Raw genomic sequence first — 24750 nt, 5'->3', positions numbered from 1 at the left:
TCCAGGTGGGCATTCCTATAAGGGTGTGATGTCACATGAAGACTATGAATTGAGTACCAATAACTATAGATACAAATTGAGCACTTAATCAGCATATTAAAATAATTTCTGAAGGATCATTTGACACTGAAGACTGGAGAAATGGAGTAAGATTTATACTGCTCATATAATATATATATATATATATATATATATATATATATACAATATCACAGTGCGACAAGGCTGTATATCAGCATGGCTGTGATTCGGCTCTCTGGCCATTCTGGCTCTGTCCCATATTGCACCCTAAACCGCTTCTGTCTGGTGGCAGTCTGCTGCAGAGCTCGCCTCAGAAGTGCGCATCGAGGGCGTATAGCGGCCGCAAAGGGGGGCGCTTGCGATATATATATATATATATATATATATATATATATATATACAATATCACAGTGCGACAAGGCTGTATATCAGCATGGCTGTGATTCGGCTCTCTGGCCATTCTGGCTCTGTCCCATATTGCACCCTAAACCGCTTCTGTCTGGTGGCAGTCTGCTGCAGAGCTCGCCTCAGAAGTGCGCATCGAGGGCGTATAGCGGCCGCAAAGGGGGGCGCTTGCGAGCACCCTTCTGAAAGCTAAAATGAGGAATGGGACACCCTACGGTCTCGTGGACTTAACAGACACGTGCACGCGGTGGCCATTGTAAGTATGCAAGACCAAACGTGCACATGAAGTGTGCTGACTCATGCATGTCTCTTGTCGCCATCTAACGGCGGAACAATGTTACTAATCACCATCACGAACACACACGTTTCCCAATACTAAATACTATTATTACAGCATTAACGTTACATAAAATATAATGTGATGCGTTTTTGCTCTCAGCCAAAACTATTTGCTATGGGGAAGAATAATAATAATAATAATAATAATAATAATAGCAGCCTAGATTAATGAGAACAAAGACTGCCCATTACACATAGCCAAAACTAATTATATCTCATGTTTAACCACTACTAAAATTCCAGAAGATCTGGCCGAGGTGAGGCTGCTCTCGGCAGTTTCATGGATGCTGACGCCCTGGAGCTCACATCTCAGAAAACATAAAATCTAATTTTCAAACTACATGCCCTAACACAAAACACAGTGTAAAATTATAGTGGATTTATGCATCCACCATGACATTCACTGTGAAAAATACGGCAAGCAGATATGCAAATGTTGAAATGGGTAAAGCTCTGTTATCACTAGAACATCGCACTCATGGAAAATGATCTCAGCCAATCAGATTTGAGGACCAGAAAAAAAAACTGTTGTATGCGTGCATATATATATATATATACATAGCTGCCCAATAAAAACAAACAATATGAAACAAAAATATTTCTGACTGACTGACTGATAATTATGTCTTTCTCCTCCAAGCAACCAGAGAAGGGTGGGTTTCCCAATTCTTCTTATTCATTTAAAATAAATAATTGAATTGCATCTGCCAAACATTGTTGTAGGCTCACAATGCTGGTTCATGGCCTTTCATCTTCTGATATTCTGCGTGTGCTTTGATTTGTTCATTACGTAAGTTATGCTCTAATTACAAGGTCTAGAACAGCATTCTGAATCTGTCCTGAAATGCACTGGTACCCATTAGTGGGCTCTTTGAGTCTGTGCCGAAAAATATTAGAGGGGACCTGTAGCTTTTGTTATATGGTAATGAATAATGTGCGCTACAGAGAAAGACAGCTTCCACTCCACAGAAGCTTTACTTTTAGCCACTGCAGTAGTGTCTGCCAAGAAAGCTGTAGAGAGTGGGTGAGAGACGTAGACAGAGAGCAAAAGAGAGAGAGATATTAATTCAGTCATCACTCTTTTCTTCCTGGGTCTCATCAATTAGTAGCACTCTGAATCTTGGCAGAGTGAACAGAGCTGCTTTCTGCCTCATGTCTTTAATCAGAACCGAGATATACAGCTCACCCTAGCAACACATCACACACACACACAAATGGCATGATGAATGCACACGCACACACCCATGTAATCATATGCACATACACTAAAGGAAATAACATTAACCTTGAACTGCAAGGCAAAGTGTTTCGGTAATGTATCAAATTAAATAATTTAAATGAAAATTCTGTCATAATTTTCTCACCCTCATTGTGTGGTTCCATAGCAGTATGCTATATTCCAAATCATCTGAAGCTATACAGTAGCTTCATGTAAAGAACTGAAATAAATTGACATCTTTCACTGTAAAAAATTTAGAAATTACCTTTGAAATTGAATTTGCACGTCCACATTAAGATGGTCCTCAAATACAAAATTAAGCTTTTCTAAAGTGCTTTTGCATTTTTTGATTCCTCTAAGGGAAAATATAAATGCAGTAGGGCTCAAGGCTATGGAATAGCATCCTGATCCACCACTTAGCATAAGCTTCTCTGGCCGGAGGCCTCAGCGCACCACGGAGGAAACGTGTAAGAGGTGGGTGTCTTTCCACTGAATGGCCACAGAGAAGGGCGTGGTAGACCACATACACCTCCATGGCCTTCTGTTTGGGCATATATATATATATATATAGAGAGAGAGAGAGAGAGAGAGAGAGAGAGAGAAGATTTTCCCTCTGGGCACTGGTTCATCAGGTAGGAGGTCGATGGCACAGTCCTATGGTCTGTGAGATGGTAATTGGGAGGCTCGTTTTGGACAGAAAACGTCACTGAAATGGGCATATTCTTTAGGTACATCAATGGGACTCTCGATGGAGGTGGAGTTGACTGGAATCACAGGGCTAGATGAGATGGGTCTTGGAAGACCAGGGAAACATTTTGAAAAGCACTCCTTGCCCCACTTCAGGACTTGTGGTGGGATCATGAGAAACGAGCCATGGGTGCCCTAGGACTATCCCATCGGTGGATTTCTCCAGAACCAACAAACAAATATCCTCTGTGTGACATTGACCAACTTGGAGTTTGATAGGTCCCATGCAGTATCGGTTGTGTCCTTGGCCGAGAGGACTTCCAGTTATTGATTGGACCTTGTACGGGATGTCATTGACTCTTCTTGAGTTGAAGTTGGTGACATAAGTCGTCTGAGATGAAGTTGCCGGCTGACCCAGAGTCGAGGAGGGCATGGACTAAAATGCAGTGGAGAGAAGTAGTGAGTTGTAAGTGGATGTACTTTAACAGAAGAGGAGGAAACCACACTCACCACGGGTCGTGGAGGACAGATGGGACATGCCCGTAGTACATGTCCATTTTGACCACAGTATAAACATAATCCCTTGGTCAGCCGACGTTGACGTTCAGCCGAGGACAGATGAGTTAGACAGGTGTTGTCAATTTCCATGGGTTCTTGGGTTGGTTCTGGAGTGCTGGGAAGCTCTGGCTGGCAGAACGAGAGGGGTAGATTTTGGCACATATTGTCCTCCATACAGCCTTGATTAGCAACTCTGATAGATATTTGGATGAAACGCTCAAGCCCGATGGTGTTGTCATAAGCAGAGAGATGCAACCGCAGAGAGGGCTCTAGTCCTTGTCGAAACATGGTCAACAGGGAGCATTTGTTCCAACCTCTTGATGCTGCTAGCGTGTGAAAACGGAGAGTATAATCTTGAATGGAACTCTTGCCTTGTTTAAGATGGTAAAGTAACTCATGATTGAAGAATCTCCTACTAGTCGTCCGAATACTTCACAGAAATGTGCGATGAATGTATCCAGTGATTGAGTGACCGGTCCATTTTGCTGCCATAAGGATTCCGCCCATTGGAGTGCTCGACCTGTTAACAATGACAGAATAAATGAAATTTTAGCCCTCTCAGTTTGGAAACGTTGTGGTTGCTTCTCTAGGGCAAGCGATCATTGCAGGAGGAAACCGTTGCAATCGTCCGCCGAGCCAGAGTAGGGTGCCGGATTGACCATGGGACTGGCAGTGTAGATCAGTCCGGAAGAAGAAGTGACTGGTGGTGAAACAGGTGCTGGTGTTGACGTGGTCGTGACTGGGGGAGTGAGAACACAGCGAAGTGAGTCGACCAGCTCCTGGAAGGGATCCACACCTGTCTGGTTCATGATGGTTTGGTCTGGTCTTTTGTAACGGGAAGTCAGACTCCAGACAAGTTAGAAACCAAACAGACGGATTTATTGTACAGATTTCAATGAGCAACAATGATAGGTGAGTAATGGTAAATATTGAGTCTTTGATGCAGGGAATGTAGATACTGATGATAATAGTCTCTTTACCAGGATGACACACAGAGAGTGAATGGGTTGATGAAGGTATTTTCCAGGAGCTGGTTCCAATTAACTGTTTCAGGTAAGTAGGGTTGAGAAGACAAAGGAGCACACAGGGGAGACGGAAGAGATCCAGGGATATGAAGCAGGTAAGTGAGCGTGTAGAGATGAGTCTTCATTCCACAAGGGAGACCAGACAATGTGACTAATTGAACTGTGTGCTCTTATAGTGCAGGGTGCTGATTGGTGATGACTGTCAGGTGTGTGTGCTCAGAACTCGGGTGATTGTGATCACTGATAGGTGGAAGAGCCTGGAGTGTCTGTGACACAACCCTTTATGTTAACCAGCTTTTACTATTTTGTTGGTTTAATATTTGCAGCACTCACGGTTCACATGCATGGACGGTCTATACTTGCACAACACAATGTTTAACCCGCATGTGGCAGTGATTAATAAAGTTGGATTTGCCAAAATATTTAGTGCCAGTCATTTTCTTGCACCCGAAGAAAGTCCACTTTTTGTTTTTTTTTTGCTTTTTCCACAGTAATAGTTATGTTTAGGAGTAGGGTTATGGACCTCCATTCTCACTTTTTTTTTTCTTTCTAAAAATAAGTTTTTGTTCCATTCGCATCGTATAAATTCATACCAAATCACCACCTTGGAAAATAGATACATTTTCCTGTGAGAATGAGTTGTCAAACCTCACTGTTTCTCCAAAACACCAAAATTATCTCAACCAATGGCCAACACTGGCGGGACTAATTTTTTTTTTTTTTCAGCGGAAAATAGCAGTATTTGGGAAACCTGTTTGGAAATCTTTTAAATCAGTTTTACTAGTTCATTATGTTAAAAAGTTTGTGATTGAGCTAATTTTTATATGTGTAAATGAATACTGAATGTAAAAATCACACAGTTGGCTAATGCAGGCATACTCATTATTTGCCCAGAGGGTGCTGACACAGTGTAGTAAATCTAAAGTCTTTTCTTTTGTTATTCTCTTTTTGCTTCACTAACATGATCTCTTATAAGCCCCGAACATGCACTGAGTAATAGACCCATCCACTCCCACTCTTCTTCAAAGCACCAAACAAATCTGCAAGTTCTCTCTTGCAGTTAAAGTACACTGATATGCCACAGCTATTTCAGAGTCATTTTGGAGCTTATTTAATATTCTTCCTTGCTTTCCTACTCAGCGAAACTTGGCAGGAAAGTCTTTGGATGATCGAAAAACCACATTGCATAAAGGTTCATTTAGATTAATTAATTATGTGATAATTAATAATTAAGGTGTTGAGGAGATGAAAAAAGAGAATGTGTTTATGTGCATGTGTGAGGGTGTGTGTATGTCAAGGTAAAAAATACTGCAGCGCAGTGAATTGCAAGATGCAGAGAATAGACTGTACTGTACTGTACTACACTAAAACTACGTTGTATTTTGTTGCATCATTTATAAAGGTCTGACAAGCCATATGATTGGCAAAGCGGCCAAAAAGAATCAGTACAACTGTTAAGAAGCTTTTAGTGAGCTAGAGCGTAACAATCCACAGATTACGGACAGAGTCCTCTATAAATGTATTAAAATGTTAATGACAATTTTTAAAGTTATTAATCATGTCACATCAGCGATTGTGTCAGATGTATTTTGCAGTGCAACATCTTGAGGTGCTTTTGTCTTCAAGGCCAAGAACTTTCCCTAGGCTCTTTCTTTCTACCATTTTATCATTGTACATAGAGTAACTTACAATACAGCTTCACAAATAACATTTCACTCTAAAATCAAATGGGAAAAATTAGGAAAATAGATTTAGCATTAAGTAGATTAAATCTTTTTAATGATCATAAAGAAATTAACATATCACTCATTATTGTAATGTGTTCAGATATTGTGTGTGTGTGTGTGTGTGTGTAAATACTTCACCATTTAAATCATATTTTACGAGTTTGTCACAAATTGTCACAAACAACTAATTAAATAACTAACTAACTGGATGAATGAATGGAATGAAGTATTTTGGCATGTTTTTATTAGATTAATTTTAACTTTTACATTATTGAACAATAACATCAAACCTCAGTAACTGATGCCTCATTTTATTTCCTTTCATGAAGTTGAGTAACAGTATCACAGATCCTGTGCAAAAAAAAAAAAAATGAGTAAAAACGGGTTCTGCAGTCAGTAATCTAATTGGAAAATGTGCTAATCTAGCCTACCACCATCGCCTATTTAATTGTGCCACTAGATATTAACCGATTGATGTTTTGTAGAGGATCCATAATGGCAGCATCTTCTCACCTCCCCTCTAAAATGTTTGGTGTTAGAGTGCCAGATTGTGATACTACTGCTATTTTGCCTATTTAAGAAAAAAAAAATGTTCACAGAGCACACTTCTTTTATTCTGAAATTGTTCTGTGTTATAGAGTTATTTTTTAAAGCTATCCCATTACTTTTTTTGTGAAAACTATAAAAGGCTCCATTCACAATGATACCTGTGGCCTTCATAAACATAACTACTTTTACTTAAATACATAAAAGACATACTTTAAACTCATTTGTGTATTTCTAACCAGACACCCATTCACTGCAGAGGATCAAATGAGGTAATGCTAAATTTCTGCAAATCTGTTCTAATGAAGAAACAACTGATCTACGTATTGGATGGCCTGAGGGTGAGTAAATTTTCAACAAAGGTTATTTTTAAGGTTCCATATAACATGGTTCTGTATGGAACCTTATAAAAAAGGGTTCTGCTATTGTTACAGGTCTATGAACCCTAGTCTGGTTATGTTTAGAAACAAGACATTTCCGTATGATATGGTTTAAAGGTTTTTATTTCTTTGTTGCTTTATCAAAATCTAAATCTCAATCAAAGTCCAAAAGTCCAATCTTTGATATACAGTACCTGCATCATGTATGGAGACTAAAGCCAGTTTTGTTACACTCATATAAGCCAACATTTCCTTTAGAGTGGATATTTAAACAATACCCACTACAACATGTATGTTCACTGAAGCATAATACATATTCATTGTTGATTGGCACCCATTCAGATAATATTTTATACCAAACATAATAATTCACAGGAGCTTAGCGTGCCATGCAATGTTGTCTCCATCAGTTTGGTTAAAATAACAATGTGATTGTGCAGTCATCACCCACCAGTGCCAGGAACTGTCACCCAGCATCACAGAAAGGGTTCTGGGCTTTGTGGGTCTTGTGCTGATATTTTATGACAATGTGTGAGCAAGTTGTAATTTGTTTGGTCCAGAAATGAAGTCACAACACCCTAGGTGCCTGTTTAATTTAACACTTCAGTAGTGTTCACAGTTGGAACAGTATCTCGGTTCACTTTAAAAATGCATAGACAAAAATGAAGACGGATCATTCTGTTCGTTTTCAAAGCAAAGATTATATATAAGAAAATATATTTTATAAGGTTTAAAAGTTTATTGATTTATTTATTTGTATTTATTTTTTGTGGTGGAAGAAAAATTAAAAGACCTCAGACAATCAAAATCAAATAATGCTTCAATATAACTGTGCATAGGTTTATTTAGATCATATGCATCCTTGGACTGGCATATGCATTTGCTTTTTCACTGCTATTAGGTGCACTCATAGATCTAGTTAATTAAGTTGGAACTCTATTACAGGCCTTCTTGCCCCATATAATCAGACATTTATCACAATACACCACCACAGCTTGCATGCGCTTTCACAACAGCAGCATTTACACACAAACACACACTGATAGATACTCTCAGGGTATCTGTCTTTCTGAAATGCAACAACTCATTGCCTCAGTCAGTATTCCTTGCTTATAAAATTAATTAATTAATTTAAAAGGCTAGGCTAAGCTACACTGTAAGAAAATGCCAGGAATTTACAGGATTAAAGTGTAGGCCTATTATTTTACAATAAATTACTGTAGTCAGAAATTTACTGTGAAATCAATGCATGCTGGGTCATTTTCTTACAAATTACTGTGAATAAACAGCAGGATGATGCTAACGTCACAATAATTTACTGCTCTTGTTTTACTGTGAATTCACATTATAAAGTTGCTTGTGCCACTGTTAGAAATTAGTTTACTACTGTAATTGTTTTAAAGTCACCATAATGGTGATTAGGGATTTGTATTTGTTTGGGATCTATTCATATTCAAATTTCTGATCTAGTAATGTCAGAAGTGTGACAAATGAAAACATTTGTCAAAATGATGACAAGCTAGAATATGAAATATGCTAATTGCCTGACTTTAAATTAGTCAAATTATTCATGAACATAAAGATTTTATTTTAGAATTATTTAAGCATGAGGATTAATCAAGAACTTATTTTACATTCATAACTGTTTGTGGATGAATCTGTCACAACAGTGAAGCAACTGTAGAGATCCGTCTTTGACATCAATACCCGAAATAAAAAACACAACAATGGTAACACTCAATATATGAAAACACTTACAACACTTACAACATTATAAAATAAACAAACAACATAAACTGCTAAAAGTGAACCAAAAACAAGTTCAATAGCACAAATAAAACCAACAAGAATTAAATCGATTTATGATCTATGCATGCTGGGTAGTACATATGCACTGTAGAAACACGTATGATGCTGATTGTTTACAATAAATATCTGAGAAGAGATGTCCCACCTTGAAATGATTGTGAAAGCAATTATTAACCTGGAATATACTGTAATTTCATACAAAACGTTTTAACAGTGTAGTTGACTAGTCTTCCAGCCTGGTCATAGCTTGTTTAGCAGGCTGCTTTCAGAGATGGCAGACCAGCTGATCAACCAGCTGAAATAGTTTGTCCAAGTCCACCTGGGAAGTTTATACTAATTTGGGAAAATTGTAATTCCGACGTAAGGTGCATTCAAGTCACTTAGTTAGAGCAAGATAACATATACCATTTTTATTATTATTTTTGTAAATTGAGTCGTTATATATTGTATGGCTATTCTAAATATATCCATTTCAACAAATTCACCATCAATACAGACTCTGCATCCACTGCGTGTTTAGCAGGCTGCTTTCAGAGATGGCAGACCAGCTGATCAACCAGCTGAAATAGTTTGTCCAAGTCCACCTGGGAAGTTTATACTAATTTGGGAAAATTGTAATTCCGACGTAAGGTGCATTCAAGTCACTTAGTTAGAGCAAGATAACATATACCATTTTTATACCATTATTATTATTATTTTTGTAAATTGAGTCGTTATATATTGTATGGCTATTCTAAATATATCCATTTCAACAAATTCACCATCAATACAGACTCTGCATCCACTGCACCCGGGTATAAATACAGTTTATATTCCCACTTGTAATTATGAATTAGTGGTGGCAGTAATGTGCGTTCATCTATCTTTGACTTGACTTGAACGCACCACAAGTAGCTGAGCACCAGCTTGGCCAGACTGGGAGACCAGGTACGTCCAGCTTAAACCAGCTAAGAATGGCAAACCAGCATAGGCTTCGGCTTTTACATTTTTTTTATTTATTTTTCCCTCTCCAGCAGTGTTCAAGCACACTTTCCTCTCCACAACACAGCTGCAACATCACAGACCTGCTATATAAAATCACTGATCTGCTATACATGTATCAGTGTTATTATAGTTATAGCATATGAGGGATCTTGTGCGTTATATATAGCAAATCTGAACACACTGTTGCGATATATTTATGCATACTGACTGATTTGCGAAATGAAATAACATTGCTGATCTGCTATATATAACGCACTGATCTGCTAAGCATGATTTTAATTATTTGGTTTCTGCTGAATCTAACCACAGTAGGATAGTTCCGTGCGATCAATACACCTGCCATCAAAAACACTACAGTGAGACAAAACAGAGGACGGGTTTGTACATATTTTTCACAACAAGCGTCAAGGCAGCATCATATTGCAAAAATACATTTCCTTTGAATGCTTCCAGATTATTTGCAAGAATAATTAGATTAGAAAAAAATGGTTTCTGTATAACTGAAACGCTTTGCTGGATGCAGATATGAACACATGAAAGGGAGAGTGTTCAGTGCTTAGAGAGCTTGACGATTGATCCATTGTAATTCTGTTCGTGACCGGCAGAGCTTACGAGAGCTGTCCAGCGGTGTGTGGTGCTGAAAGGCATCACATATACTTAACCAAACAATTAAGGGACATTTCTGTTCTTATATTCAACCGCAAGAAATATCCTTTAATTGTAAGAGTAAGAATATAATGTTTCGTCTCTGCTGACGAGGTCTTCAGTGATGTGGATGAGTAAAGTCGATCCAGCGCTGCACTTCATTTGTTTCTCTGAAGTTCAATTTCTTCGCTTCACTTTCCGCTCTCCACAAATCTGCTCTTATTCAATAGCCGTTTGACATCAGCATGTTAAAAGTTAAGACGTTACACGACATGCTGAAACCTCAAATTAAAGATTAAACTTAAAAGAAAAAAAATATACCATTCAACAATACATATATGAGACCAACACAAGTGCTTTTGTTGAAATGCCGCACTGACGTCTTACACTGTAAAAAGCACAACTGTGCAGTTGTTATCTTAAAAGACCTAAACAATATGTTTTGACACGAATAACATCAGATCATTTGTGTTACAACCTGACAAACCTCTCTTTACTGCGATACGTTTAAAAAGCATTGTATACAGTGCAAGAGAACCTTACAAGATATACAAAAAACATGCTATCATGAAAATGGCAGTATGTTGTACACGAGCCCACAGTTCCAGTCTACCGACACGATCGTCTCCGCAACACGTCCTTACAATATCTAAACACCGTGTCTGAAACCATGTTCACAGGGAGAAATGCGCCGTATGTGGAGAATTTCCACGGACTTCTGACAGCGGTGCTTCGTCTCGCGCCGTGGGAAGGTCGATTCCTCTTCGTGACATTGCACAGCGATTATCTGTGCTTCATTATCCGCTAAAATAAGCGAGAAGTAATCGAAAGCACATTTTAACACTCGAAAGAAAGTTATCGTTTCCTTTTGCGCGCGACGAAACTTTGAAGCACCATCTCCATATTCATTTCTCCCATGTGGAAATCTCTGTGAACATACCATCTATAGCGTCCTCGTTGACAGCTACACGTAGGCTATGTTTGCGAACTGTAATTCAACGTCCTGTAAAATCATCGCTAAAAAACAGACAATGAATAAACAGTACACTTGAACACTCAAGAGAAAGTTACCGCTTCGTTCGATGACTTGGTGAACCGCCGGCATTCCATATTGATCTCCCCACGTTCGCTTTTCCCGTGTTTTCACGGGTGGAAATGTATGTTAACATGCCACGTTTCAGAAGACAAAGCGCAGGAATGGAGCAGAACGCAGCGGTCTTGTTCTTAAAACTTGAACTGTTTTAACTTGAAAACGCTACGCGTATGGCGAAAATCGCTTAAAGCGATGGCGAGACGCGATTTTTACCAGTCAACGTTGACATGATGTATGTTTACAGAGACCAACTGCTAAAATAATTTTCTCCGACAGAAAGCGGTAACGTCTTCTTAATGCAGCTGCGTATATGTTTAGCGCTGTCCTCTTGTCCGGCTTCGCGTCGAATTCCATCTCTCCGCACGCGCGCGCTCGCTCGCGCTTTCTCTCTGGCACGAGTGAACAAGCCAGCGAGGGCGGGCGCGTGCGCACGCGGGTGTCCCTCCTCCGCAGTTTGGAGTTTGTGATGTGTCTCAGACTCCGCGAGCACCGCGCGAGAGCGAGACCTGCGGAGTGAACGCGCCGGATCCTGAAGCGACCGTTACCCTCCAACAGGCGACCTGTCCTTCTCTCTCCTGATTTCACCCGTATTCCCTCACACCAGCGCTTTGTTTCAACGCCGCCACACTTTTTGGTTTATCACAGGTGTATTTGCAAACATTTGACGTACTTTTCTCACTCATTTGGGAATTAACGGACATCTGAGGATCGTGTGGATGCGCGGCTTTGGAGAGAAGCGGAGATGGAATTGCTGATAATATGCCTTTCTTTTGGGATATTGCAATGCAGTTCGGTGGGAGCCGACTCCATCATTCACATCGGTAAGGAGTGAGCTGTTCAAAGCCTTTATTTGTTTTAAACGATAATGAATGCGCCATCCAAAATGAGAGGACTCTATGGGAAGTGTGTTGTAGGGGGTCGGCGTTAAATATCCATTGTAAATAAGCATTGAAAATGTGCCCCGCTCAGCGGGCTGAATATCAATTGAGCAGACCACTTGTGATGATAACGTCTCTCTTGTTCAGATTGCCGATAGATCCATGGCACTGACAGATGCATGGGTAAAACTAATCTAATTCCAGTCTTAGCAGGTTGTTCACGAAGAACGCTTAATTGTGTAAATCGCATATTCCAGGTAAGTTGGAAAAACAGGAGGTGTCCGTCATAAGACAAAGTAAGCCAATGTGTGTGGGTAGCTTTCTCCCCCTCCCATCTATAAGATTGAACTTTGTATGGAACGTGAAGGAAATCTTAATAAAGGATGCATGCTGAAGTAAATAAATGACAAGAGGACAAATGCTTATTCTTGGCTATCCCAGGCCGTAAATGTCATCTTAACCAATCCCCTTTGGGTGTGCCAGACACCCTGTGCATTCTGATTATCTCACCAAACGTGAGGAAAGAAAGATTTTGGCTCCAACAGCAGCAAGAGAGGAGGAAGAGGGGCTGCTGGGGAGGGCGGCAGTGGCTCTATTCAGTTGTCATGAAGAACTCAAATCCAAACACTTATCTATCATACCGAATCAGCCATTGGCTCATTAAAGAGAAGATTTATTGGAATCGGTGAAAATAAGCCACCATATTTGGCTCATTTTGGCTTGTCTCTAAATTCTAATTGGCCTTCAACATAACTACTTGTCATTCTAACCTTTTATATCAAAAACACATCATTTTGGGTTGCCAAAACTGACCTAGTGTGGTCGGTTGTCTTATATTTTATTCCAACTAGCTATAACTAATTATAATGAGTGATTCTGGCTTGTTTATTCAATCTATGTGTTAGGTACATGGCTGCCCAGTATAATTGACCAAGACCTTGGGAATGATTCAAGAAAGCAGTTTTAAAAGCATGCAAAGACTAGATCAGGCATTCACACATTGAAATCATGTGTATTAAAAGCATTTGAGACGTTCTGAACTGTGGTGGATGCGATATGCAGAGTGAAATTATGCTATATCCTTATGCACTCAGAAATAATTATATCTACAGTTTGTTCTCAGATAATTCAGTTTAGCTACCAGTTGCATGGGTCTAGGTCAGAAAATCCACTTCCATCACCACCTTTAAAGATGAGATCTTCCAAAGTTTTCATCCAGCTTTTTCGTTTAAGCGCAGACGAGGATGTATCTGTGGCAGGGCTCAAAGGTGCACAACGCAGGTGAAATAACAAATTCCAGCCTCATGCAAAGACTAGATCAGGCATTCACACATTGAAATCATGTGTATTAAAAGCATTTGAGACGTTCTGAACTGTGGTGGATGCGATATGCAGAGTGAAATTATGCTATATCCTTATGCACTCAGAAATAATTATATCTACAGTTTGTTCTCAGATAATTCAGTTTAGCTACCAGTTGCATGGGTCTAGGTCAGAAAATCCACTTCCATCACCACCTTTAAAGATGAGATCTTCCAAAGTTTTCATCCAGCTTTTTCGTTTAAGCGCAGACGAGGATGTATCTGTGGCCGTGTAATAGGCAGGACTCAAAGGTGCACAACGCAGGTGAAATAACAAATTCCAGCCTCCAGTGCCCAATACTTCCACTTTGTTACATCCACTCACGTTATCATCCTGACCAAATTTGGCTCTGAAGGGCAAAAGAAAAATGGGGCCGTCCATTGAATGGAGAGGGTGACATGAAGTGATTTTCAGGGCGGTGTGGTGATTTACAGAGGCAATGCCCATCCAAAACTGGTAATTGGAAGGCTAGTACAGGTTGTGTGGATCAGGGCTGCTCTCACTGGCAACTGGAATGAACAGATGCGACACCCCTATTTCTGCTAAATAAGATGAACACTGCAGTGATACATCAATCAGATTCTACCTGTCTACCTGCCCATCCTATTGGGCTCCTCTAACACAGGTAGAAAAGATGGGTACATTTTGGCCAAACTTAATTGAGGCCTCTCAATCTCTCTAAAACCATTTCCAGATATCATGCGTAAACTTAAATATGTTAAGCTGCCATAATATGAATTAATCTGCATGCAACTTGTTGCACAACTTTATTGTAGGACGCTTTGATAAGCACCTGCTTGGAATGTAAATGCAGGACTTAACAGTAAGGATTTTTGTTTCCCGCTTTTATTAGCTGTCTTTAACTACTACTGTATGTAATTACCTCTAAAACAATTATTTGTTTGTTTTAACATACTCATTGTGTTCATGTTGTATTGCAAAACAGATGTCTATGTAATTGCTAGGTAATACATTAATAAAAACACTATGAACAGATGCGACACCCCTATTTCTGCTAAATAAGATGAACACTGCAGTGATACATCAATCAGATTCTACCTGTCTACCTGCCCATCCTATTGGGCTCCTCTAACACAGGTAGAAAAGATGGGTACATTTTGGCCAAACTTAATTGAGGCCTCTCAATCTCTCTAAAACCATTTCCAGATATCATGCGTAAACTTAAATATGTTAAGCTGCCATAATATGAATTAATCTGCATGCAACTTGTTGCACAACTTTATTGTAGGACGCTTTGATAAGCACCTGCTTGGAATGTAAATGCAGGACTTAACAGTAAGGATTTTTGTTTCCCGCTTTTATTAGCTGTCTTTAACTACTACTGTATGTAATTACCTCTAAAACAATTATTTGTTTGTTTTAACATACTCATTGTGTTCATGTTGTATTGCAAAACAGATGTCTATGTAATTGCTAGGTAATACATTAATTACAGATGTAATTATACGCAGGCACTTTTATTTTTATAATTAATATCAGTAAACATTTTTATATTTAATATCAGTACAACATTAAAACATGTATGTACAAAATAAGTGTGTTGTATCAAATTATTAATTTAGATGTTAGTACATCGTTAAATACACTTAAAGTGGGCGCAGATTGGCCAAGTTGGGCTAGTAGTTTAGATTTTTAAATGTACTGTAAACAGTGGCAAGGGACTGGCAAATTTTAGCCAGGGAGAAAAAAAAAAACAGTGTACAATTTTAAAGAACCTCACCTATGTTAGACAGGTGTAACCTGTAACCTTCAAATCAGCAGATTCAGCAGCAATCCTTATTGTTGAGACCTGTAATAAAACAAATGGAACCTTTTTGACTTTTCTGTTATTTGTTCGCAATTAATCTCAAATGACAAGCTTTCTCATTGCTCGTTGTTTTTTTTTTACATAAAAGGTGCTGAGTAAAATATCAGGGGTATTTTTATCGTATTTATATTTAGTGAAACAATCAACAATCTTATTTCAGCCCTATGCTCTCTGGAGGATGAGTTTCCATAGCTCAACTGGTAGAGCATAGCATTAGAAAGGTCAAGGTCACGTGTTCAATCCCAGAGAACACACACACTGATAAAAAAAAGTACCTTAACTGCACCTTTAAGTGGCTGTGGATGAAAGCATCTGCCAAATGGATAAATGTAAATGTTTGTTAAATAATAGGCATGTGAGCAAGTTGAGCCAAGCAGGTCAACTTCCCTCTGTGTGAAAATGGGTAGAGCATAGCATTAGAAAGGTCAAGGTCACGTGTTCAATCCCAGAGAACACACACACTGATAAAAAAAGTACCTTAACTGCACCTTTAAGTGGCTGTGGATGAAAGCATCTGCCAAATGGATGAATGTAAATGTTTGTTAAATAATAGGCATGTGAGCAAGTTGAGCCAAGCAGGTCAACTTCCCTCTGTGTGAAAATTAGCAGTTCCATCGGTTTGTTTGTATGCTTCACTAAGACCCAGATAACTATCTGCAGGTGCCATTTTTGAGGAGAACGCAGCACGGGATGATGAGGTGTTTCAGTTGGCGATCTCTGACCTCAGCCTCAACGATGACATTTTGCAGAGCGAGAAAATCACCCACTCCATAAAATATATCGAACCCAACAACCCCTTTCAGGCAGTCCAGGAAGGTGAGTGAATCATCGTGTTATGTCTCTTGACTCTCGAACTGCATCATTCCCTGACGTGCTAAAAAATTTACATGCAAGTTGTTGTCTGGCGGTTTGAATAACCTTCCAACAAGACACCACTGAGTCGAAATGACACACATCACTAGGGTTTCTGCTTTTGTTCAGAGCGTGCTTACGGCGACCAAAGATGTCTTGAAAATGTATGTGTGTTTGTTTAATGCCAGCATGAAAGGTGACGTTTGGTTTCAAAGACTTCCACCTGAAGCTTCCCCACAGTCTAGTGTCTTCTATGAAAGAAGAGCTAGGTGGAGGTACTGAGTCAAGCTGGACTCAATAACAATTTTCAACATAATTGCAGGTGAGGATGAGTGCTCTGAAGCCTGAGCTTTCCAAAAGATAATTTTGAAAAGCGAGGAAAAAGAGAATTTCTTCTTCTGAATGGCCTAATGGCAGTTAATGATGCCCGATGAAGATATGAAGATGATGGTGATGATGGCAATGATTATTTCCATTAGAAAATATCCTCCATCACAATATTCTGTGACTGGTTTTGAAAATATATCACTGGGATCAATCTCTCTCTGGAGGATGAGTTTCCATAGCTCAACTGGTAGAGCATAGCATTAGAAAGGTCAAGGTCACGTGTTCAATCCCAGAGAACACACACACTGATAAAAAAAAGTACCTTAACTGCACCTTTAAGTGGCTGTGGATGAAAGCATCTGCCAAATGGATAAATGTAAATGTTTGTTAAATAATAGGCATGTGAGCAAGTTGAGCCAAGCAGGTCAACTTCCCTCTGTGTGAAAATGAGCAGTTCCATCGGTTTGTTTGTATGCTTCACTAAGACCCAGATAACTATCTGCAGGTGCCATTTTTGAGGAGAACGCAGCACGGGATGATGAGGTGTTTCAGTTGGCGATCTCTGACCTCAGCCTCAACGATGACATTTTGCAGAGCGAGAAAATCACCCACTCCATAAAATATATCGAACCCAACAACCCCTTTCAGGCAGTCCAGGAAGGTGAGTGAATCATCGTGTTATGTCTCTTGACTCTCGAACTGTATCATTCCCTGACGTGCTAAAAAATTTACATGCAAGTTGTTGTCTGGCGGTTTGAATAACCTTCCAACAAGACACCACTGAGTCGAAATGACACACATCACTAGGGTTTCTGCTTTTGTTCAGAGCGTGCTTACGGCAACCAAAGATGTCTTGAAAATGTATGTGTGTTTGTTTAATGCCAGCATGAAAGGTGACGTTTGGTTTCAAAGACTTCCACCTGAAGCTTCCCCACAGTCTAGTGTCTTCTATGAAAGAAGAGCTAGGTGGAGGTACTGAGTCAAGCTGGACTCAATAACAATTTTCAACATAATTGCAGGTGAGGATGAGTGCTCTGAAGCCTGAGCTTTCCAAAAGATAATTTTGAAAAGCGAGGAAAAAGAGAATTTCTTCTTCTGAATGGCCTAATGGCAGTTAATGATTGACGATGAAGATGATGGTGATGATGGCAATGATTATTTCCATTAGAAAATATCCTCCATCACAATATTCTGTGACTGGTTTTGAAAATATATCACTGGGATCAATCTAAGTGAGCTATTGATGCTGATATAGAGCTACAGGTGACGTTTGGTTTCAAAGACTTCCACCTGAAGCTTCCCCACAGTCTAGTGTCTTCTATGAAAGAAGAGCTAGGTGGAGGTACTGAGTCAAGCTGGACTCAATAACAATTTTCAACATAATTGCAGGTGAGGATGAGTGCTCTGAAGCCTGAGCTTTCCAAAAGATAATTTTGAAAAGCGAGGAAAAAGAGAATTTCTTCTTCTGAATGGCCTAATGGCAGTTAATGATGCCGGGATTGACGATGAAGATGATGGTGATGATGGCAATGATTATTTCCATTAGAAAATATCCTCCATCACAATATTCTGTGACTGGTTTTGAAAATATATCACTGGGATCAATCTAAGTGAGTTATTGATGCTGATATAGAGCTACATTTGCTAAGGTTTTATTTGTCATTCTTCTTCCACTACCATTACTGGGACCTTTATCAACTAGTCTGCAATCATCAAGTACTCACTGTTTTGTCAGTCTACGTGCAGTTTTCCACAGTTCTTTGCTTTCAGTGTAATAGGTGTCTTTCAGGTTTGCTTGGTGAGGTGTTTTATTTCCCACATGTCACCATGTCAATCTGAGGAATAACACAAGCACACTTGGAGAACATCCTTATTCAGACAACACCGTGTGACCTTGCATATGGCACAGGGGAACTTAACACTTTTTAATATAGCTGGTGTTAACATCTAGAATGAAACTGTCTCATTGTATGTTGATTTGTTTTGCACACCAGGGATAAACCTTCATAGTGTCACTGGTGCTTAAAAATATATGATTTGCATATTCAGGAATATATATATATATATGTATGTATATATTCAACCTAGCAATGCTATTGTTTCTGAGACGTGTTTATGGTTCACAATTATCTATTAGCTTTATTTATTTGGAGTTACCACTCAATTGCTCAACATTTTTTGCTACTGGGCCTCTGTTTTTGCGATCATCTGGCAATATCCAGTTATGTTTGATCTTCTGCATGAATGTGTTGTCATGGTGGCTTGGTTGAAATGCAAGGCAGTGCGTAAGTATTTAAGCACAGTGATGCTGTGCTCTCTTGACTGAATGCCCTGTTGATTTTGGCTCTGTGAACAGATTCAAGACCATTCAAGTCAGCAAATAGAGTTATTTTTAGTGGTCACAGTTGCCATCTCAAAATGGCAACAGTAGCCCACGTTGTGTGCAGGGATGTGCCTGCGGAAAGTTAAGCAGCAAAGTGACTTTTTCATTCTATGATGTTAAAGGGTGACTCTGACGAAATCTATCAAGCATGTGTTTGCATCACCAAACTTAACAGAAAGAAATATCACCACAATGCAAAACCTTTTAATTGTCCTAAAATATGCGTAATCATTTAAGCACAGTGATGCTGTGCTCTCTTGACTGAATGCCCTGTTGATTTTGGCTCTGTGAACAGATTCAAGACCATTCAAGTCAGCAAATAGAGTTATTTTTAGTGGTCACAGTTGCCATCTCAAAATGGCAACAGTAGCCCACGTTGTGTGCAGGGATGTGCCTGCGGAAAGTTAAGGCTCATTTTGTTAAGCAGCAAAGTGACTTTTTCATTCTATGATGTTAAAGGGTGACTCTGACGAAATCTATCAAGCATGTGTTTGCATCACCAAACTAACAGAAAGAAATATCACCACAATGCAAAACCTTTTAATTGTCCTAAAATATGCGTAATAATTTTGTTTATATGCAATATTGGAAATAAATTAAAGCTTTTATTCAGTAAGGACACATTCAATTAACACAAAAGAAGATATTTTGAAGAAAGTTGGTAACCAAACAGTTGCTTGTAGCTATTGACTTCCAAATCAGCTTAAAGGCAATACAACATATTAAAATGATAACCATTGTAACATATTAACTAGGGTTGTAGCTATCGATTATTTTAGTAATCAAGTATTCTACAGATTATTCCATCGATTAATTGAGTAATCGGATAAGAAGTATTTTTTTCTTTATTAAAGAGCAATACTAAATATACACGAGATAATAAGATAGATCTCTTAAAATAAACAACAAATTTGTTTTCTTTAAAAAAAAAAGTACATTTTTATTGCTGAAATTGCATACAGTAATAACCGTGAAAACTAAACCCATTTAATGTATTTAATTGCCAAATTGCATTCAAAATGCAAATACAAATATATCAATAAAAAAATAGAACGAATAAATAAAAATACAAAAATCAATTTCACATTACTTTAAAAAAGGTAAACAGTACAAACTAAAACTAAGGCATAAATCAAAATAATAGTAATAAAAATAATAATAATACCTAAACATTGCATTTATGTTGTGCAACTTAACTTTCAAGTTTCAGCCTAACTAAAGTTCAAGCATGACATGAGCCTTTACTGTCTTCTTGGAAGGCTTTGTGGCTTTTGTGAGAGGCAAAAATCAGTGGACAGGAAGGTAACTTGAAACAAGAACAAGAGACCATACACGATTTTTAAACAAATTTTTCTGCAACATGAAATTAGGGTTATTTGGAGAATAAACCCTCTTAAATGTCCCTATACATACTGGTGTGTGTGTGTGTGTGTGTGAAACTTGTTTTTGATATCCTTCATTTTCTGTGTACTGGTTCACAGCAGTGATAGAAATTAATCTGTTCCAATAAGTTTAAATAGATTTTTACATTTTATGGGCATTTTTACCTTTATAAAGCCTTTTTTTCTAAAAGTGTGCATCATCTTTTGTATCAATTTCTTACGTTTAATCAGTCAATTAGAATAAAAGACATTTGGGTTGTTACCAAATTATATCAGTATCAAAATTCATCTTTGCAATGCAGAGGAAACACAGAAGCTGCATGGGATGGATTTCCCACACAGAGGGACATTAATGCATTTAAGCTGCAGTTACAAATGCATAAATAATATTTTGTTATTTTAAACATAAAACATTGAATACTGATATTTAAAATTATTTTAAAAACGAAAAGATACTTTAAATGTGAAATTAAAACCGCCATTAGGTGGCAGCATGTCACTGTTAATAAGTGATTAATTGCGATTGAACCAAATCATTTAAACGGGTGATTCATTCGGGAACGAAATGCCGTCATGTTGCACAGAGACGCAAAACAGCGCTGTGGCTGTGTTTGGAATTTTTTGTTGGCAAAATAAAGCAAAAACAGGCAATATAGTGTCTAAAACGTAAGTTTCATTATATTAACTTCTTGTTTATTGAACTGTTGAATAAAATCACATTTGTAATCATGCTGATTTTAGAAGTGAAAACTGGCACTCCTCGTGTGATATTGACTAACTTTCTTTCTGTGGTATTTTTATGCGCAATGGCGTTTAGTCTTTCCTAAAACATAGCTAACGTAGGGACATTATAACTACCCACCATATTGATTTATGGTCTTAAATATGTCCAGCGGTTTTTTTTTTTAAAGGCTGGTCCCTGTTTTTATACAGTCTATGGTCTGGTCCAGCGTTTATTGGGTTGTGCATCAGTAATAATGGTCCGTGGGGAAACACGGTGTTCCATGTGTAGTTACAGTAAATTAACTAAACGAAGTTGCCTCTATGATTTTTTGTATTCGAGTTACTCGAGGTATTCGAGGAATCGTTTCAGCCCTAATATTAACACATATTACAATTTCTGTGGCGTTTGGGGTGAAATATGATCCAGGCATGCTTTCCTGAGATTCAAATTCAGTTCTTAACACGAGAAAGTAACATCATTGAATTTTTCACTCCTCAAGATTTTACTTTCTGTGTGCCCAATACAGAATAATGTGATGTAGTCAAATAGTGTATTACAGAATCATCGGCTGGTATGACTATGAGCTTCACATCAATAATAGAGGAAATTCCTGTGAATTGTTCATTGCATCCGTGCCTATTGCCTGATTATATTGCCTGAAGTTGATCTTAGATTAATACTTTACCCCCTTTTGAATTTTTATTACTTGCAGCGTGTTTCTTTATAATTGACAAATGTGTTATAGTTTCATGCTGTATCCTCAGTCTCTCATTTTATACTCAACACCGAGTGTAAAACCTACTACAGAAACAAATGGAGATGGTGTAATGAAACCCACTAGATGAATCCCACAAGGTTTTTCATGGGGTTGGGATGTCAATAAAGATTTGGAGCTTTACCTGAACTGAACTCTTTCACAAAAGAGTATGAAATGCCCCAAACCTCTCCAGATTCTCTAAATGCAATAGGACCTTTTATTTATTGTAGCATAGTTGTTTTCATAGTCTCTCTTTCTTTGTTAGTTAACTGTGTAATAGCACTCCAATTGGTTTATTATTGGAAAAGCAATAGCATAGATTTATGTCTTCTTTATATCTTCTGATTTGTGTCACAACTGCATCTAAATACGGTTGTGACTAAGTGCTGATTAAAAGAATAGTTCACCCAAAAATGAACATTTACTGAAAAGATTCTCACTCTCAGGCCATCCAAGATGTAGATGAGTTTGTTTCTTCATTGGAACAAATTTGGAGAAATTTAGCATTACATCACTTGCTCACCAATGGATCTTCTGCAATGAATGGGTGCCGTAAGAATGAGAGTCCAAACATAGTCCAAAGCATGACTCCAGTCCATCAATTAAGATCACGTAAAGCAAAATGCATGTTTGTAATAAATCTATCCTTAAGAGTTTTTTTTTTACTTAAAACTGTTGCTTCAACCTAAAATACAACTCCTCTATTCATAATATTACTTTCTCCAGTGAAAAAGTCATCTCAAAATAGAAATATGCACAGCTCAAACACCATTTACAAGGGAAAACAGTCCAAAAGTGTTCTAAACAAATTTGGCAGTGGATTTTGATGTGAGAGGACAACAGGATATGTAGTTTTTTCACAAAGAAGTGTTATTACGGAATACACAGTTATATTTTGGCCAGAAGCAAGGGTTTGAAGTTAAAGTGTCTTAATGATGGATTTGTTTCTTACAAATACACAGCTTTTCACTTTACAAGACTAATTGATGAGTTAATTGATGGACTGGAGTCATGTGGATTACTAGTGGATTATTGTGGTGTTTTTATCAGCTGTTTGGACTCTCATTCTGGCGGCACCTATTCGTTGCAGAGGATTCATTAGTGAGAAAGTGACAATGTTAAATTTCTCCAAATCTGTTCTGATGGAGAAACAAACTCATCTAAATCTTGGATGACCTGCTGAGTACATATTCAGCAAATTTTCATTTTTGGGTGAACTGTTTCTCTCTCTACCACTGTTGTTCCCTCCAGCCCCAAGGTCTAAAGGAAACCCTTAACACACACACACACACACACACACACACACACACATTGCCAACATCAAAGAGTTTAAGCTGTCGGCAACCATGTTTCTAGTTTGAAGCTCAAGTTCAGAATTTTTTGCTATGGTTATTTAGGGAATCACTTCCATATTTAAGTGCAGCTGCCACTTACAAAACTGTGCACTTTGTATTTCATAGGATTGTTAGAGGGCTAGTTTATTGTTTCTCACCTTGGGCTTTGCCATCAATTTTTCATCATAAATTCACTGGATGGTGGTTTTTCGAAGACTATGGAGGAACCTTTAATTCCTGCTAACTAGCACAAAATGCTCCTGTGACTAAAGACATAACGTGTTACATAGTTGTTTTATATTAGATTTTGTATAGGAATATTTAGCAAGCAAGCAAGCAATCATGAGAGCAGATTTATTAACATTTGAGACATGTGCTCTCATTTACTAAAGGTTAGTGTGTATAAAAACAAGTGCAACTTTATTATTATGCAATTTATAATTACGCTATTATTCTGTTGGCAAAATGGAGACTTATAAACAGACAATACATAGACATACACCCAAACTGCTGAAATGCCAACTTGCATTGTCATGATATTAATCCTATAAATCTGACTGTATCACATCAAATGCAATTTTTTAAAACTTTGTTGAAAAACCTTTTGTACACATTATTCTACAATTTTCTGTAATCTGATTGACAGTTTATATTTTTTTACCAAGTAAAAAGCATTTTAGTATGTTTGTAAAATGTCCACCTTAGTCAGGTTGCATGTGTCTTTTTGCTGTAAAATCTGTACCTATTTTTAAAAAGGAACATAATAATAGCTTTTATATTGTTAGTACAAAACTCACTGGATTGAAGCAACTGATAATGATGCATCATATTTTGAGGAATGTTAATTTGTCTCTCAATCATCATTGTATTGCACCAGTGTTAAATTTGACAGCAAATTTTGATTTAGTCTTAGTCATAGTTGTTTGACTAAACTGCCATTTAGTGTTCATATTTTAGTAATTGTTTTAGTTTTAGTCTCTACAGTAGATTTAGTCGGCTAAAATCAAATGGGTTTAGTTCAGTGTTAATTTAGTTGACGAATAATTTTCGTCAACGACATTTACGACAATGAGACGATAACGAACTAAAACTCTTTTTGAATGACAAAACCTATGACGTAAATCTATTGACATTTTTGTCAACGAATAAAAACGAGACGAAAATATTAGGGAGGAACAATTTGGGAAGAGATTCATTCAGAACAAATCTTCTGCGTGGTTCGGAGGTTAGATGCGTACATATGAACCGGCGGGACATGAGCTAACATACACTTGATGCACGTCACATAAAAAGTTCAAAAATGTCAATATGTGGGAAAAAGAGAAGAGCAGACATGGATAAATCTGACGACGCATAGGGCTGTCGCGGTGAGGGAATTTCCCTTGCAGTAATTTTGAGTGGCTCAATATATATATATATATATATATATATATATATATATATATATATATGTGTATATATATATATATATATATATACACACAC

At 38.0% G+C, this 24750-nt stretch overlaps 1 protein-coding gene across 1 annotated transcript in view; it reads left to right on the top strand.

The window, feature by feature from the left end:
• Positions 1-16547: 16547 nt before the first annotated feature.
• Positions 16548-24750, top strand: part of LOC107563625 (glutamate receptor ionotropic, delta-1-like) — a 330254-nt gene continuing 322051 nt past the window's right edge. The window contains exons 1-2 of the mRNA XM_016248534.1: positions 16548-16554; positions 17191-17346. Of these exons, the coding sequence (XP_016104020.1) occupies positions 16548-16554; positions 17191-17346 (163 nt within the window). The remainder of the gene's footprint in view (positions 16555-17190; positions 17347-24750) is intronic.

This window comes from Sinocyclocheilus grahami, unplaced genomic scaffold (assembly GCF_001515645.1).
Source record: "Sinocyclocheilus grahami isolate Dianchi unplaced genomic scaffold, SAMN03320097.WGS_v1.1 scaffold883.1, whole genome shotgun sequence".
NCBI classification, from domain to species: Eukaryota; Metazoa; Chordata; class Actinopteri; order Cypriniformes; family Cyprinidae; genus Sinocyclocheilus; species Sinocyclocheilus grahami.
The sequence above is the reverse complement of the archived record's forward strand: the minus strand, read 5'-3'. Positions and strand labels throughout refer to the sequence as shown.